At 41.5% G+C, this 18,733-nt stretch overlaps 1 protein-coding gene across 3 annotated transcripts in view; it reads left to right on the top strand.

The window, feature by feature from the left end:
• The window catches only part of SVEP1 (sushi, von Willebrand factor type A, EGF and pentraxin domain containing 1), a 179,428-nt gene that overhangs the window by 91,517 nt on the left and 69,178 nt on the right, over positions 1–18,733 (top strand). For all 3 annotated transcript variants that reach the window (XM_075931436.1, XM_075931435.1, XM_075931434.1), the window contains exons 14-25: positions 1,804–1,912; positions 3,442–3,633; positions 3,980–4,213; positions 5,506–5,667; positions 8,589–8,750; positions 9,531–9,692; positions 10,234–10,325; positions 12,657–12,753; positions 13,775–13,888; positions 15,002–15,115; positions 16,973–17,174; positions 17,903–18,060. In XM_075931436.1, coding sequence (XP_075787551.1) covers positions 1,804–1,912; positions 3,442–3,633; positions 3,980–4,213; positions 5,506–5,667; positions 8,589–8,750; positions 9,531–9,692; positions 10,234–10,325; positions 12,657–12,753; positions 13,775–13,888; positions 15,002–15,115; positions 16,973–17,174; positions 17,903–18,060 — 1,798 coding nt within the window. The remainder of the gene's footprint in view (positions 1–1,803; positions 1,913–3,441; positions 3,634–3,979; positions 4,214–5,505; positions 5,668–8,588; positions 8,751–9,530; positions 9,693–10,233; positions 10,326–12,656; positions 12,754–13,774; positions 13,889–15,001; positions 15,116–16,972; positions 17,175–17,902; positions 18,061–18,733) is intronic.

Here is an 18,733-nt window from a genome sequence, read left to right as displayed (position 1 = left end):
GGTGTGCTGAGTGCAAAGGGGTAGCATGCTCCTTATCTCTCCCTCTGTGATGGCTGCCTCTATCCAAGGTCTATACACTCCTATCCATCATCCCAAAGCAGCCCCTCAGCCTGTTTCTTCCCCCTCCACTTGTCGATTGCATGGCTACAGGGCAGAAGAAGCAGCTTTTTGAGGAGCGTGGAAGTGGCTTCCATGCCTCTTGAAGCTGTGCTGCCCCAGAACTGAGGGCTGTGTGGGTAGAGGACAATAAGGGGTCGGGGAAGAAAAAGCAACAACAACAAAAGCATCTTCTCTGCATGGACACAATAGCAACACCCCTGCCCGGCAGCCTTCCATGTCATGTCATTTTATTTGGCTCACAAACCCCAAAACTTCTGCACCGCTGCGGTCACCTGAGCCACACTCTGAATGGTGCAGGACAAACAAGACTTCAGTCATTCTCTGATTTAGGACAACTTTGTCTTTCCCTCCTATTTTCTATCTGTAGAACATCCTGGCTGGCTTTCCTTCCATTCCTCCTCTTTGACAGCATATTCATCAACTGTTCATGAGCCCAACGTGCAGAGTACAATACAAATATTAGCTAAATTGACAACCTTGGAATACGGGTGCAAAATACTTGAAGATTTACCCAAGCATAAGCATAAGTGCAATAAGCTGGAAAAAGCAAATCCACAAGTCCATTTAAATGTGTCCAATCCGTTTCCAAAGTCTTCTGGAATCACAGCAGTGATCCAATAAGAAAAAATATCACTAGCTTCCAAAAAGACACACTGCAGGGATGAATTCTAAGTGAGAGCAGAGGGGGAGAAAGTAAACACTAACCAAAGCCACTTCTTAAAACACTTCCTGCAGCAAGGAGATCCTGAAAAGCAACAGACAGGGTTCAAAAAAAAACTTGGGTGCCGCGGCATTCAGCTCTGGCGTGGTCACCACTCCCTTCGCTAAGGGAGCAATTCTCCCTTAGCCAGTCCATATTGTGGAGAGTACATCACTTCACTTCACTTCCATTCTTCTCCCATCCATTATCCTGCTACAGATATACTGAATTATCTGTAATGCAGAAAATATTTTCATCTTAAATTGTATAGCGTATTTTCTTTTGTACAGCATGATGGTATGTTGCAAACTACTCTGACTGTAACACCGTCTTTTAGTGTCTAGTTTTATTGAGGAAAGGGTTACAGTTTTGTTTAGGATTAGTAAAAGCTCACCATAAGATCAAATTACTGTAAATTTTCATGGAATTCTCATAATCTACTATGTTCAGCAGGATTTCAGTAAGATCTTTGTCTATAACATTATAAACCCACTTAAGTGAAACAGGGAATTTCATTTTAAAGCATATAACAGTGGGGAAATCAAACTTTTGAACAATAAATTGGCTAAGCTAGAAGCACAGAGTTCTGCACTTTTATAGTGCCTCCCATCTGGGAATCTTACAAAACTTTACAAACATTAATGAGGTAAGCATCTGTGGTGGCATTGAGAGGTACTGTTATCGCTATTTTGTAAAACAGAGGCACAGAGAAGTTAAGCAATCTACACAAAAAGCTGGAACTGAGACCTAGGGCACTGACATCCAATTTTGTGCTTTAATACAAAACTAGCCATTCTCTCAAATGATTTTCCTTATTGTGCATATACCCATGCACAAGTTCCCATAAATGTGGTTTGATTATAATAGCTATGCAAGATGAAATCTGATGTCAGAGAGAGGGCAGGACTAGGTGCCTTGTCCTGTGATTAGATTATATAATTTGTTTGTTTTTGTTCAATGGCTTTTCTTATTTCTGTTTACAGGTCCCATCATTCTGCAATGATGTCGACGATATTGACTGTAGATTGGAGGATTTGCCACAGAAACATTGCCTAGAATATAATTACGACTATGAAAATGGATTTGCAATTGGTAAGTTAATTACAGTGTGTGGAACATTCTAAGAAAAAACCAGAGCACTTGAGAAATTAAAGAGTTAAACAATAGTTCTGGGAAGCTACTACCCTAGCCTGTCTAGTTCTTATACTGCACATATATGGAAAAGATGACTAAGGTACCTCAGGGTATACAAGAACAATAAAACCATGAAAGTGTTTAGCTGGCCTTGCAAGGAAAGGGTTTTTAAAAACTGTACATTTTCAAACCAAAACATTGGAGAAGGAGACATGATGACCTTGGGAATTGTTAATGGAACTGAGGGAGTCTTTTCATTTTTGTCACTGGTTTAAATCAAGCCTGATTTATGTGCACAAGTTTACATATTAGCAGTGAGTAAGAATAACTATGGGCTTTAAAACTTCATGATCAGGGCCGTGGTTAGGGTTAGTAGTGGCTGAAGGTAGGAGGAAACCATGATGGAATCTCCATTTACTTCTCTGGAATATCTCCAAATGTACATCTGTGTAGCTGAGATCAGAATTTGGTTCATGTTCTTTAAAAACAATAGTTTTAAAAGATCAGTTCTGAAATAGTCCTGGGGTTAAGTTTAGATTAATCATTTATAATCTAAATAACAGTGCTCAGTTATAGGCAAATATTTATACTTCCTTTTTTTTCTAAAAAGAGATGCTGAATGGAACACGCAAAAGTTCTTCAGTTCCAGACTTTATAAAAAAAAACACATTATGTACAGAACCGCTTCTTTAAACAGCCCAGGCCAAATGAATGCATGGTACAATTTATGACACTAGGGGCTGTGTCTAGACTGGCAAGTTTTTCCGCAAAATCATCTGCTCTTGCGGAAAAACTTGCCAGCTGTCTACACTGGCCGCTTGAATTTCCGCGAAAGCACTGATGATCTCATGTAAGATTGTCAGTGCTCTTGCGGATATACTATGCTGCTCCCGTTCGAGCAAAAGTCTTTTTCCGAAAAACTTTTGCACAAAAGGGCCAGTGTAGACAGCAGAGAGGTGTTTTCCGCAAAAAAGCCCCGATCGCGAAAATGTCGATCGGGGCTTTTTTGCGGAAAAGCGCGTCTAGATTGGCCACGGACGATTTTCCGCAAAAAGTGCTTTTGCGGAAAAGCGTCCTGCCAATCTAGACGCGCTTTTCCGAAAATGCTTTTAACGGAAAACTTTTCCGTTAAAAGCATTTCCGGAAAATCATGCCAGTGTAGACGTAGCCTAGGTGTCGTCCGCAAGATATAAATTTGACCCAATATGCTAAATATGTACTGGATAGCTAAGAGGATTGAACACGGAGGCTTTTGCTACAGAGGATTTATAAGTGAGACCCACTTCATGAGTGGTCAAATGTGTTAATCTCACAGCAGTTTCATCTCCTACATGAAATAAGTGTGAGGGTCTAGTCCTCCTGGACAGATGCCCACATCTCAGAAACTGCTGCAGGGTGGCACTTATTGGCATTCTTGGAATGAGCTGAAATCCAAAATAAGTGTGGAGACAGAACTTCCTTCCTACCATTTTTGCTTCTTGTTGCAGGACCCGGTGGCTGGGGCGCAGCAAACCGTCTGGATTATTCTTACGATGACTTCCTTGACATAGTGCAGGAAGGACAGCTACAAACGCCTCTCTCTGGCTCTGCGAAAACAGCACCTTCCCGGGTCAAGAGGCACAAAAAACTCAACATTCCAATGGCAGATCACAAAATTAAGTTAATATTTAACATCACTGGTGAGGAAAAACTTCCCATTCCTCCTCCTATTAAAATGTATTCTTAACAAAATATTGCATTTTCTGCAGTTCGTGAAGCTGGCAGGAAATGCAGCCCACAGGTTTCTGACTGAGTTTATATCCACATTTTCTCACTACTCATATCTTGGGTAGCATTTTAATGGGGTCTGTACTAGATACATTGCCCACTTAGGTTTGTGTGGTCATTTCCCGTTGACCGTAGTAAGAATGATCACAGCTTTTTTTTCTTTTTTGGGGGGGTCCATTTTTATAGACTCCTACGGCCTGAATGGCAGTAAAGTCTGTAACACATTTTGTATGCATGTGTTTTCTTTTTAAATCCCAGCTAGCGTGCCATTGCCAGATGAAAGGAATGATACTGTGGAATCAGAAAACCAGCAGCGACTTCTTAAAACTCTAGAAACTATCACAAACAGGCTGAAAAGGACACTCAATAAGAAGCCCATGTATTCTTTTCAGTTTGCCTCTGAACTGGTTGTTGCTGACAGCAACTCCTTGGAAACTGAGAGAGCCTTTCTGTTCTGCAGACCAGGTTCAGTGCTCAGAGGGCGAATGTGTGGTAAGCCAAAAGCTCTCTAGCTCCTCGGCCTTATATCCTATATATGTGGGGAGGAGGGGATTTTAAATAAAGTCTTGGGGAGATATTTGCGTGGGGCGGGGTATTGTCACAGGCATGCCATAATCACAGTAGCCAAGACCCGCTGAAGCAACGTGTTGTATAATGCTTTATGCGGTCTGACTTCTGAAGGGTGGTCTGCTCCAAAAAGTGGCTCTGTGAAAAAGGCACCTTGCCTAAAACCTCTACTCTATATATGACTCACACTTGTGATGAAAATGATTACCCACAGCCTTCTACTATTGTTATCTCTGCCTACCCAGCATAGCTGAGAGAGACAGAGTGAACTGGGTCTGTTCCTTCTGTTGAGGGGCACACGCCCTCGACGGACTGGAAGGCCCCAAAGTTTGGCTCACTGCCCCCTTTCTCAGGGCAAACACAGCTCGTAGGCTCAGTTCATAGCAAATTTCCTTCTATCAGAGTAAATACTGCCTACAGGCCTAGTTCAAAGCACAGTTCCTTCTCTCAGTATATACAGCCCTGAGACCTAGTCCACAGGGAAGCCTCCCAGACAGCTAGGTAGCTGGATTGTCATGGGGAGGAGAGGTGGGGGGACCAAGGCCCTCCCGCTCCACCGGTCCCAGCCCAGGCCCCGTTGGCAGTGGAGGATTCTGCTGCCTGCTCGGCGTGGATTCCGGCTGAAGCGCGCTGAGCACCAGGACAAGCACGCGCCCTAGGCCACTTCCTGCCCTTCCCAGTGCTCTGCTCCGCTCTTGGGTGTCGCTCGGTGGGTTGGACCCTTCCGGATGGCCTCCCTGGCCGGGCTGTCGCAGGGCTGCTGCCACTGGGGCTGCTGCGAAGGCTGTTCTGGAGCTTGGGCGGGCCTGAGCTCCTTCCCCTCTGGTGGTCAGCCTCGACTGAGCTGCTCCAGAGGCTTTTATAGTTTGTCTCCAGTGGGACCATGCCCAGTAGGGCTGTGGGGGCGGGGCCTTCTTGGTCAGCTGGGCCACGGCCATTCCCTTAGCTTCAGTGCAGGACTAGGGCACCCTGTCACACCTTCCTATGCATCATGCACATGAACATTTACAATGTTCCAGTCAGTTCCCCCTGGGCAGACCTACTCAGATCCATGAGATTGCACAGATGTCGCTGAATCCACGTAGCCAAGATTCTGATAAACTGTCTTAGGTTAAATGGAGTTGCCTTGAAATACCAAGAGGACTATCTGTCTATTTGTCAAGTATTCCATGGCTAAACTGAGTTTTTATTTTATTTTCCCTTCTCTGAAATCCCAGTTAACTGCCCTTTGGGCACGTATTATTCTCTGGAGCATCGCACTTGTGAAAGCTGCTGGACTGGATCGTACCAAGATGAGGAAGGGCAGTTGGAATGCAAAAGTTGCCCATCTGGGAGCAACACCGAATACCTCCACTCCAGGAGCATCTCTGAATGTAAAGGTACGAGCTCAGCATTCAGACCATGATCACTTTTAAAGAAATAAAGGCCACTGCTTACTTCTAGAGTTTGGAACTGTCGAGTATTGCAAAATGTTACTAGAATAGTACCATAGAAAATTGAATGGATTGTTGTGTTATTTACGGCTTATGACTAGATCCTGTATTGGTACATGTTGGGAGGGAAGAATACCAAGGTATTGAGAAGATATCCACAGTGCCACTACTTGTACTCATAAGCGTAAGTGGAACAGGCTGTTGAGGCCAGCAGCACTTGGCGCCTGAAAGGCAGAACAGCTCAACAGGCTATGAATGAGGGACTTCTTTGTCCCAGTTAATAATCCCAGGCTGAGAGAGTGACTGTTGCAATACTGAAAGGGAAGTGTACACTTGGGCTAACTCTATACTGCCATTTTACTGAGCTGCAGCTTTCAGGCTCAGGGGTGTGAACCCTTCCCTCTCCCAAATGCAACAAGTTACCGTGCCCTAAAGCACCAGTGTAAACAGGCTCCTGGCTGTTAGCGCCTCCCCTTGTGGAGGTGGTTTACATATAGAGCACTGAGAGAGCTCTCTCCCGGCACTTTGGACATGGCAACGCTTTCACTTTAAAGCAGTGCTGCAGCTACACGTTAATTTTAATTTTTCCCAGGAAAAGTATCTCTTGGCAGTGTCACTTCTGTGTGCCACCTTGCACCATTCTGCCTCTCAAACCCAGGAGAAAGTTCTCACTTTGCAGCTGGCTTATGAAATATTGGTATTTGCCCAGTTACTGTTATTTAATAGGCTTTGTTAATCAAAATTTGAATTGCTAACAAGAAATAATCTGTGTAGCTAGGAATGTCAGTGTGTAGGTGACTACACAATTAACTGATAAGCCTGAGTTTATCGGTTAATCTTGTCAACTACATGCACTTCCCCCCTGCTGCCTCTGATACAGAGGCAGCAGCACAGTGGGACAGGTGGGAGCCGATACGCATGAGGAGCCGCCTGCTCCCTCTTGCTGCTGCCTCCCACAAAGGCAGCAGCCAGGGTGGGCAGTGGAGGCTGCCGCGGAGCAGCCTTTGTCCATGGCAGGCCCAGGCTCGCCACAGACAGAGACTGCTCCATGGTGGAGCAGCCTTTTTCTGCAGGGAGTTCGGGCCCTCCCACAGACAGGAGCTGCGGCGAGCTGCTCTGTATTGGAGGCAGCAGCATGAGATGGCCGGAGTAGGGCCAGGAGTGCATTGAATGCCAGTCCCACTCCCGGGACTATCAAATAGTCAAGTAACTGTTAAAATGTGATGAGGTTACACAACTATTCAATTATATGCTATCTAACTCCCTGGCTGTGTCTAGACTGGCCAGTTTTTCAGGAAAATCAGCTTCTTTTCCGGAAAAACTTGCCAGCTGTCTACAATGGCCGCTTGAATTTCCGCAAAAGCACTGACAATCTCATGTAAGATTGTTAGTGTTTTTGCGGAAATACTATGCTGTTCCCGTTCGGGCAAAAGTCCTTTTGCGCAAAAAGGGCCAGTGTAGACAGTCCAGATTTGTTTTCCGCAAAAAGCTCCGATCGCGAAAATGGCAATCGGGGCTTTTTTGTGGAAAAGCACGTCTAGATTGGCACAGACGCTTTTCTGCAAAAAGTGCTTTTGCGGAAAAGCGTCCGTGCCAATCTAGACGCTCTGTTCTGAAAATGCTTTTAACGGAAAACTTTTCCATTAAAAGCATTTCCGGAAAATCATGCCAGTCTAGACGTAGCCCCTATGTGCAGCAGCAGGTTAGAATAAAATAAACTACAGTGAGTTTATGACTTGTAAATACACTAGAGCAGGCATGTCCAAAGTCCGGCCTGCGGGCCAATTGCGGCCCATGTTCTGGTTTAATACGGCCCCCCAGGTAATTTGGCAATATCTATCTTTTATGGCCCTCAACGAATCCATATGTATTGAGATGAATACATTGAAAAATCTCAAGTATCAGAGGGGTAGCCGTGTTAGTCTGAATCTGCAAAAGCGACGAGGAGTCCTGTGGCACCTTATAGACTAACTGAAGTGTAGGAGCATAAGCTTTCGTGGGCAAAGACCCTCTTCGTCAGATGCATGCATCTGACGAAGTGGGTCTTTGCCCACGAAAGCTTATGCTCCTACACTTCAGTTAGTCTATAAGGTGCCACAGGACTCCTCGTCGCTTTTGTAAAATCTCAGTTAATGTCAGTTGGTCTAAATCAGTTATAAATATATTTGGACACAACATGTATACTTGGTGTTATGTTCCTGTTCATATTTTTTGAACTTAAAAGTTGACAGACAACCTTTATTACCAATAATATGTAATGTACTTTACAATGTTCCTGACATATATTTCAGCTTCCTGGATTTTTTTTTTCATCTGGCCTTCAGATATGAAAGGCAGAGTGATTTTACACCTGTTTAGATTTGTCATCCATGTGAGGAAATGAAAAGTATGCCATTTACAATAAACTTTGCATAAAATAGTTAATTTGCATTTAATTTTAATGGTTCAAAGAATGTTAGGCAAAATGGTCGGCCCTCAGGCATGTTCACTTCATCAAGTCTGGTCCTCTTTGAAAAAAGTTTGGACACCCCTGCACTAGAGGTAATTTACAGCCCATCAGCCATAACAAAATTGCATAGTGTGATTTAGATGTGTTCATGAACTATTTATAGTGAAATTAACAACCCTAAGAATGAAATAAATCCATTTGGAGAGGGAATTGATGCTATGTTCTGTCTGTACACTGTGAAACACAGCATAGAGCACTGTCTTTTGGCTTACAAATGTCTTAGTAGCTCTTTCTTTCAAGGGTTGCCTTTCAATATATTATCAGGCATAGCCTCTATATTTAGGCAACAGGGAACGTGCATTATGTTAGATATATGTTAGCCTTACGCCTAATCAGTATGTATCATTTTGCCTTTTAGCTCAGTGCAAGCAGGGAACGTACTCCTTTAATGGTCTCGAGACCTGCGAATCATGTTCTCTTGGCACATACCAGCCTGCATTTGGATCTAAAAACTGCATCTCCTGTCCAGAAAACATGTCAACAGTGAAAAGAGGAGCTGTGGATATCTCAGCATGCGGAGGTTTGTGAAGACAAGGCCAGGGAAGTTCCTGAAAACAAAATGCTACTAAAAGCCATCCACTATAGCCCCACTTATCTGACCTCAGGTCACCAGAAACTCCTTGGCTGACTGCAGTGCAGTTGTGTCACCCAGCAACAGTGTCCATGATTTTTTACTGCAAATCAAACACGTGTTTTTCAGAAGGATTTCAGAGCTAGGGCTGTGCTGTATGCACACAGAATTCTAGCGTAAGCCCTGTATTAGATAGCCAGATGGTTATGTGACTGTAAAATCTTTCCTTTTTTTATAGAAAGCATTACTAGATGTTATGTAACAAGCATCCAGGCACTAGACCGTGGATTAAAATCCTGAGGCTTTTATGGGTCTGCTTTCAAAGTAAACTACCATTAATGGGTTCTGTCTTGGCCCAGGCCCCAAAGATTCATGAAGAGAAAAATCTATAGTGAGAGTGGAACAAAGAAGAGAATCTGTCTCATGGTCTTGACCTTGTTGAAAATATGTTTATGAATTGCCGGGGCCGCAGCAGGAGGCGTCTGGTTGAATTTGAAAACTGTTTCAGTGTAACCATGGTTACATTTCTCTGGCCTTAGGTTTTATAAAGAGTTTATTTGGGGCATTTTTAACCTGAGCAGCCCTTTAAATAAGAACACTTTAAATGTGAAAGTCTCGTGATTATTGGTCTAGTCTTGTTGGACTGCAGCAAAAACTGCCTTTTGATGGTAGGAAAAAGACTATGCCCTGGGATCCAGCACTCATGAGAGTTTGTTATGCCCTTTGCAGTACCTTGTCCAGCAGGGGAATTCTCTCGCTCTGGTTTAATGCCTTGTTACCCCTGCCCCCGAGACTACTACCAACCAGACCCAGGAAAGTCCTACTGCTTATCTTGTCCCTTTTATGGGACAACTACGATCATTGGTGCCAGATCCATCACAGACTGTTCAAGTAAGTTGATTCATTTTCTCCAGAGAATGTGACTGAGGGTTGCAGGATGTGGCCGTTAGTGAAAATGGGATATATTCAAAAAATAATTTCTACCAATGCAGCGCCCCAGCTGTTCCTTCCCTGGGTTATCTCTTGTGTTATCAGAAGCTATCAGTCACACAGATTTGTGGATCATTGTGCGATATGGACTCAGGTTCCCCATCAGTGTCTAGATCGTAACCCCGTTGAAAACAATGAGAGTTTTGCCTTTGGCTGATAGAAACTATCCTGAGGTAGACAGACTAATGTATTTTTTGTGATGATCTAAGCTCTAACTCAGGACTGGAGAGAAATAAGTCCAAAGAGTGAGTTCGCAGCTGTGAACTCTTTCTTCATTTGATATTGATGTGCATGTTTTGGAATTGGATATGTTTTACTGTAAGTCTTGGTATTTATTCCCACAAATCCACTTCTCTCGTAACATTTTTAAATGCATCAATGCAATGCAATTAGGGTCTTGTCAAGCTGCATTAACAGCTGCTTTCATAATAACCCTGTTTAGGTTTTGGCTCCACTTTCGCAGCGGCCGAGGAGAGCATAATGGTCCCAGTCTCTCCAGAAAATATCAGCAAGCAATACAAAGTCAGCAGTCAGGCAAGGACAAGATTTTTTTTTTTAATGGTGATAGCTCTAATGCAGGGGTCTCCAAACTTTTCAGCCCGAGGGCCACATTAACTATCAAACAGCAGTTCGGGGGCCGACTACACACTTGAGGTCCAAATAAAAAACAATCAAAACATGGATGTTGTTTTTAATTATGTATTTAATATTATTTTATTCAGTTATTATTTAATAACACATTCATACACTACACATGAACACCTGTATTAGTGTGAATGGTGAAATTGTTTCCTGGATGCCAAAATAGCAGACATTTCTGGCTTTAGATTTGTTGTCCCTAACATCAACAGTGACCTGAGATTATCATCGGACAAGTTTGTTCTCAAATTGTTCTTCACGTATTTCATTCTTGAAAATGTTTGTTCACACAGGTATGTTGTTCCAAAGATTGAAAGGTACCTTGATGCAAAAGTTTTGACATTAGGAAAGTCTTCCTTGGGCAAAAACTGGTAAAAACCCACCAGTCCTATTTTGAGCTTGTCCCTAAGGAGGTCATTTGCTTGCAACTCAATGACTTCCAGCTGCAGTTCATCTGGGCAACTGGCCACATCTGCTTCAAATGGGTTTTGAAACAATCTCACTTCTTCTGCCTTTGAATCCAAAAAGGTCTCCCCGGGCCGGATGAGAGGGCCTCGCGGGCCGCATCCGGCCCCCGGGCCGTAGTTTGGAGACCCCTGCTCTAATGGAAGAAAAAGAGTATCTGATGCCAATATTAAATGGATAATGCCATCCATCATATAATTGTGATACTGAGTTTATTTTGCAAACTATAATCACCATGTGGACTTCAGTTAGTGGACTAAAGTGATCAAACATTGTGTACTATAACCCCATAGCTGGCTAATACATAAATATATTAGTCCAAATTCACAGCCTTATGCAACAGAAATTAAAAAAAACCTGTATGTGCATTTTCTAATAAATTACCATTCAGTGGAAGAGCTTAATAACGATTCACTAAAATACTGCATTTCAACATTCTACTGCAATAATAGAACAGCCTTTGGGAGGAGATTTGATCCAATCAGAGACAGTCTTAGATTTAAACTTAACCTGACATAAAAGTCTCTAAACTTTTAATTTAAAAAGTAACAAAAAAACCCCCAACTCCTTACAGTTTGTAGATCTGCCCCTACTCTCATTAGTAGCGCCTATGTTGGAATCATCTGTGTATTTCTCTTTTATTTGGTCTCTCTTTCATATTAGTCTTCCAGAAGACTACTGGCTTCCAGGTTCTGGTTATGAACTATTTGCATTTATTTGTTTTGATTCATACAAATTTAAGAAGAGATGCCAGATAAGTCTTGTATAACCCAATTCTGCAAATCCTTTCTCCTGTGATTAGCCCTAGTGAAATACATGGGACTGCTCATATGGAGACCATTCCTATGGCTTTTGGTTTACATGAAAGGGCCCAATTCTTGTAATTCAGAAAAGACCACTCTGTTTCACAAAGTTGTAAGAAGCTACATTACAAGAACAAAGTTGGTAAGCTATAGGTTAGACCTGAACTCACATGCTTGCTGTTTCCCATTTAAGTCAGTAGGACCTTTCATGTACTTAAGTACATGCTTGTGTACTTTGTTGAACTAAGGCTCTGCTACCAAAGTACAAATAAATAACAATAACCAGGATGCAAATATTTGAAAAACTCCCTTCCATGCCACTAGCTTCCTGTGTCTATTTCTGTATTCTTTAGATTAGGGATGGCCAAATGCAGTTCATAGTGCACTCATCTCTCCCAGTAACTAGAAATGGCTGATGGCAGGGACAGGTTATCAACCTCTGTGGATGACAACAGGGTGGAAAAGAAATGCTAGAGAACTGAGGTGTAAAGATTTTTTTTTCAAATGCTATTACGGTGTTAGCTTCCGTGGAGGAAGAGCTGCAAACATCTAGTAACTGGTAAACAGAGCACCCAAAACACCCATTACAAGCATTAACTTCAGCTGCTTACATGTTTCCTCCATAGAACAAAAAATGGAGAAAGGGAAAATTGACTTCAGAGAAAGTCTCACAATTTAGCACATTACATATTTTTTGTTCATAAACTGTCAGTTGAGAATGTTTTACACAATTACAGAACAAAAATGGACGTACACTGCAAAGAGAGAGCAAGTCAATGAATAAAGATAGAATTAGTGTAGCAGATATAAAGAGAGCTAAAAGTTTATGACCATGAGTTAGGTTTGCAGGGTACAATGAAATAGCTTGCTGTTTAGATTTGGAATAGATATTTTTCTATGTAATACCCATGGTGTATCTCCACTTCTTTGATTACTGTATTGTTCCCATCTGTGACAGGTTTTTCATGAGTGTTTCTTGGAACCATGCCATAATAATGGCACATGCAAACAACTTGGAAGTGGATACATTTGCATATGCCCACCTGGATACACAGGTAAAGTGTGTGTATGTAGAGGGCACATAGTCTCCTCATACTGAGGTTATCAGAAAGTACTGTTCTAAGAAGAAATTATGAAAGAAAATGATACTACTAGCAGAAAGAGCACATAATATAATTAATGAAAATCTCTACTGCTGACACAGGTTATTTATTATTCCTCACATTTAAAAAAATTAACTGTTTCCTTCATTGTTATATGGTTTATCTCAGTGTTTGCTCTCTAAGGCTACATCTATACTTACCGGTGGATCAGCTTTCCAGAGGTCGATCTTCTGGCATTTGATTTAGCGGGTCTAGTATAGATCTGTAAATCGAACACTGAGGGCAGCTCCAGCCGGCACTTGTACTCCTTGCAGTTGCGAGGAATAAGGGAAGTCGACAAGAATATTTCCTCCCATCAGCCTCCCGCTGTGTGAACGGCATGGAAATGCAATTTAAAATATGCTGACTCCAGCTACATAATTAACGTATCTGGCATTGAGAATCTTAATTTGACCTTTCACTCTCATGTAAACCAGATCTAAGAGAGATTTTCAAAAGGCTCACAGTGGCCTACACTGCACTCCTGGAGTTAATGGCAACATCCACATTGACTTTAATGGGAGCAGTGTTAGAGCAAGACCGACTACATTTGAATTTCCCACCTGTTGGCCACAACCGTGAACTGCAAGGATTGAGAAACTCACACTGCGGTCCATTAATCCCATTAGATCCACCATTGCATGAAGCCATTGTGAGCTCTGCAGTTGCTCCAAAGCAACTGGATATGTTATAGTTGCCAAAGGTTATTTTTTAAAGGAAGTAATGTAGTAAGTTTGGAGATCTGGAGCTGATCATTTAGTATTTTATTATTACCTGATCTGTACCTTTCTGATAGCACTTGTCATGGGTCTCTAGTAAATTGCTGTGTGTTCAAGCAAAGATAGTGGTCTGTAATGCCCTCCGTGTTTCAGTGATATAATCAGACTTTTTTTCTATGTTCTCAGTTGTGACCCTGCTTTGTTTTTCATTTTAGGCTTAAAGTGTGAAAAGGAGATTGATGAGTGCAAGTCATCCCCTTGCCTCAACAATGGAGTTTGCAAAGATGGGATTGGGGTGTTCATTTGTCAGTGTCAACCAGGCTATACAGGTGACAGAAGTGATGTAATTGCTTTATAACTCCTCTTCAAAAGAGTGTCAGTTCCTTGTTGCATAAATAAAACAGACCTCTCAGGGTTATGCTCATTGCTTCACTCACTTCAATGGCATTATAACAGGGATGAATCTGGCTCATTAGGCAGAAAACCTTTGGTGTAGGTGAATGTTTTGTGAAGTAAAGGAATTAATATTCAAGATGCATTCTGTGTGTGTGGGTGTGTGTGTGTGTGTGTGTGTGTGTGTGTGTGTGTGTGTGTGTGTGTGTGTGTGTGTGTTTAGTAATACTTCTGTTCTAAAAAGAAAAGGGATAACTAGTGTTTTTGTGGAAAAATGCAATGAAACCTAATCATATGGCCCTGATTCAGCAAGATTCTAATGCAGGTGTCTAACTTCAAGCATGTGAGTAATCTTACGGGTATCTAATTGATATATTTTTTAATTTTTATTCTTTGTCTTAGAACAGAAACATTATTGAAAATGCACTCTCTCTCTCTTTCTGTCTCTCACTCTCTCTCTCTCTCTTTCACACACAAATACACACGCACACACATCACATGCTTAAAGTCTGGCATCTGCTTTCATACCTTGCTGAATCGAGATCTTAATCAACAATTTAATGATAAAGCTACTTATCAAATAAGTATCCTCCTACGCTGATGCACAGATATAAAAAAACCTAATACTTTTTACCAAAGCAGTCCCTCCCCTAGATAACATTAGTCTGTAAAGAGCTTTTTACATCAATATGAATAAAAATTATACATGCGCTAAATGCTTTTTTAAACCTTGAGCTCCACCACATACAAAGTCTCTCTAACTGTGTGTATGGATAGGCAACTGTTCACGCTGGACCGCATCCTGGAGAGATTTTTATCTCCTGAGCAATAACCTTTTATGACACAAAAAATATTTGTGCATCTGACAAAGTGGGTCTTTGCCCACGAAAGCTTATGCTCCAATTTTGCAGATCCAGACTAACACGGCTACCCCTCTGATAAAAAATATTTTGCCATTATGGCTTTCAAAACCAATCACTAGATGATATGTACCATGTATATATTAAAATACTATGTCTATCATAACTTGTAACCATTGTTGTTTGAAGGTTTACTGTGTGAGGAAGATATAAATGAATGCAGGTCCAACCCATGTGTGCATGGAGCACTTTGTGTTGATGACATCAATGGTTATCACTGCACATGTGCGGAAGGATTCACAGGTAAGTTATATTTCTCAATTGATTGAGTTTTTATTTTAGTCAGTAAAGTTTTACCTTATGCTCACTAAAGTGTACAGTGTTAAGAGCTGAAGTTACAAACTAACATAGCTACCCCCTTAGAAAGAGTATGGTGTAATTCAAAGATGTCTTAATATATTTGCTATAGTTATGCATTGATCTGAGCGTGTGTAATAGCTAGATGAGAAGAGGTGGTCAGGTTGCTTCAGGGACAGGACTGGAAATCAGATGATCTGGTTTCTGTTCCCAACATTGCATGACCTTGAGCATCCACCTTGATGAAATACTTCGGATATACAAATATCAAATATTATTGTTATTGTTTATGTATTATTATATAGCATAATTATGAACCAAATCATCTGTGTCTCTATTAGAAATTGCTTCCTATCCCATTTAGCTATGCAACTTTCTGTTGCTTAGTATTTTGTAAAAGAATGATGTTCTCTTCCTGGGTTTCCAAATTGCCACAGAGTTATGACTTTGAATCTTACGCAGTTTCTGCAATTTTGCATATTTCACAACGTGGCATTTTATGCGCAACTAAGCTCCTGGATAGTCAACTTAAAAAATGAAAAGGTTCCGACCTGATGTCCTTTGTAGCAATATTTTGTCTCCCCTATATCGCTCATCATTTGCTCATAATGGTCTCTTAACTTCTGATTGTGTTTTTAAACTATCCTTAGGGCCCATCCTGTACTCTTCACACACACAACTGCCAGGGAATGTATGGGTTAATGGGAATTTTGGTGATGAAAGATCCAGCCTTTAACTCCTGAGTACAGTACATTTAACATGAGATGCATTTCTGAAAATGTTCGTGCTAAGCGAAAACGTGCTATGAGGAGTCAATTTTTCCATTAAAAATAATGGAAAAGGTGGAGATTGCGTTTCAGGTGGTGGTGGCACAGTCAATTTTTTGTTGGTGCTAGGTCGTCGGTGTCAGCATTAGATGATGTAGATGGAACAGGGCTATGTTGTTCATTAGCTGATTTTTTGTAGATTGAACACGAAAAAACATTTTGATAGAGAGCTGCTTTGCTGCTTTTTGTTTTTCGTTGTAAAGTTGCTTGTAGCAAGCTATGGCGCTTTCTAAACTTTTCGCTAGTTTTGAGCTCCATTCACAATCAGAATCATTCTCATAAAAAATGTTTATTACATCACTTATAAACACAAGTCGCCACAGTTTGTTAAAACACAAAGATAAACATGTGAGTGGAGGAGTGCTGTGACCACGTGTATTCATCCGCTCATATGTATTATCACTGTTTTCACCAACTTATACCGCCACACGAAGTAGTCTGCCACTTGATTATTTTCATGTTATTTCGGGGACAGTCATGTTATTCAAAAAACATTCCCTAAAAAAAAAATTGTGCTATTGTGAAAATGTGCTAAGAGGGCACATGTTAAACGAGAAATTGCTGTATTGTGACTTTGCCACTTACAAACTGACAGATGTGACAGACTTCTTACTTGAAGAGCCCAACTTACTAACCAAGTTGATTGCACTTGTTTCTCTACATTCCCAGTAAAAGCTTTAGTTTTTAAAAATATTGACAATGTGTAATGAGGGCTTATTTCTTTAATGGTGAAATTAATTTCTGCGGGTCTTTAACAGTTGCATCCTATCAGTGCAATTATTTTATGCCAGCTACTCAGTTAATCTGTTGTTTGCCATTCCCCAAAGAATTCTGTGTAATTTTAATTATCTTCTAGATTTGTCAGAGACGCGGAACCCTGGAAATTGCTCCCTGACTGTTCCTAACAGATTTTGAATCTTTACATTGAATATAAAGCTTTGATTTGGTCTCTCTCTCTCTCTCCTTCTCTCCCCAGGCACTCGCTGTGAAACAGAGGTGAATGAATGCCTTTCAAACCCATGTCTAAACAAGGGCATTTGTGAGGATCGGATCAGGAGTTTCCGCTGCAAGTGCCTTCCTGGGTTTACTGGCATCTTGTGTGAAAAGAACATTGATGAGTGTCTCAGCAGACCCTGTAAGAACGGAGCCACCTGCAAAGATGGTATCAACAGCTTCAGGTGAAAAACATAGACAGTCCCCATAATATACAAATCTAGATGTGCTGCAGTGTCTGGGTTTCCAAAGATTCTAGCAAGGGCTTTAGAGCTTATCTGCCAAGTAGTCTCAATAGGCGCCTCAGGGTGGGAGGAAGATGGATATTTAAAAAGAAAAAGAATGTGACAGGGTTAGTTTAGCTTTTGTTTAAGGTGTGGTAGATACTGAGAAGAATGTGGCAGAGGAGGGGTAAAAAGTAAAATTGCAGAAGGGTTGCAGTACTTACAGTGTGAGGAAACTTCCAGGGTACTGTTTTCCTGAGTCAGTTTTCCCCCATACTGAGACATGGGGGAGGAGACCCTTGCAGGCATTTTTAACCTTTTGCTATAGCGTTAAGCGATGATTATCAATTTGTATATCCCATGTGAACAAGCTTCCTGTGATTGCTAGGCTGGAGTAGATACGAGTTTTGATAGACCTCTGCTCTTCCTGTCTTCTGTTTTTATATTTCATCAAGATGAAGTGAACCAAAAAATTATTTCTGGATGCAGATCAGAACTTCTCTGGTGTTTCTCTGTTCTGGCCCATTTTACAGAGAGGGACCCATTGTAAATTTCAAGGTTCCATCATATTAGAGTGTTTCTGAAATGTGCTGGTGTTTTATAGCAGAAACACAGAGTGCTGCCAGTCTACAGATATGTGAGGGTTGAAAGCGGATACAATAGCAGAGTGTTTTTGTTTTCATCCTCAGGTGTCAGTGTGTGACAGGGTACACGGGACTGCACTGTGAAGTGAACATCAATGAGTGTGAATCCAATCCCTGTTTAAACCAAGCAACCTGTGTGGATGCCTTGAACTCGTACGTTTGTAAATGTCCCCCTGGCTTTACAGGCAGCAGGTGTGAAACAGGTACACAGGACCAGAGTGTCAGCAAAAGGTGGCGTGGCAAAGATTCTGGGCAAGAATTATGCTAGCTGAGTTAATGCCACATGGCTTCTCTATACAACAGCTAGCACAGCGGGGGGTCTGGATCCTGAGCAAAACTGTTGCATGCTACAGCAACAGAAACAATAACAACAATTTCAAATGCAGCCCATAAATACAAAGTGACATCATGCAAGCTATTGCATGCAACAATATTTTGATAATGATTTTCTTTGCTTAAAAACACAGTGCCCTTTTTGTCATGCATTGTAGGCCTGTGAGGTTGTGCTTCCTTCACATGTCCTACTTAATTAGCTCATTGTACTTCATACATTACTTATGATGCTTTGCATCAGAAAGCCATAGATATTGTGGTAACCAAAGGACATGTGGGTTCCACTGTACAGTTTTAAAGATAACTGCTCAAATTCAAACCTGGTGAAATTCCTTTGACTTCAGTAATGTCAACAACAAAGATAAATTTGGCTCAGTAACATTTCTGGTCATCTATGCATCATCCCCTCACTCAGTAGAACAGTTTCTAGTGTCCAGGTCTTTATGAGAACTGCTATTGAATGCATAATGGGTGCTGTGTTTGCACAGAGTATGCATTTGACTTCCTTGTAAAGCCCTTTGCAGTAGCTTCAACATGAAAGAC

This window comes from Pelodiscus sinensis, chromosome 6 (genome assembly GCF_049634645.1).
Source record: "Pelodiscus sinensis isolate JC-2024 chromosome 6, ASM4963464v1, whole genome shotgun sequence".
Classification (NCBI taxonomy): Eukaryota; Metazoa; Chordata; order Testudines; family Trionychidae; genus Pelodiscus; species Pelodiscus sinensis.
The sequence above is the reverse complement of the archived record's forward strand: the minus strand, read 5'-3'. Positions and strand labels throughout refer to the sequence as shown.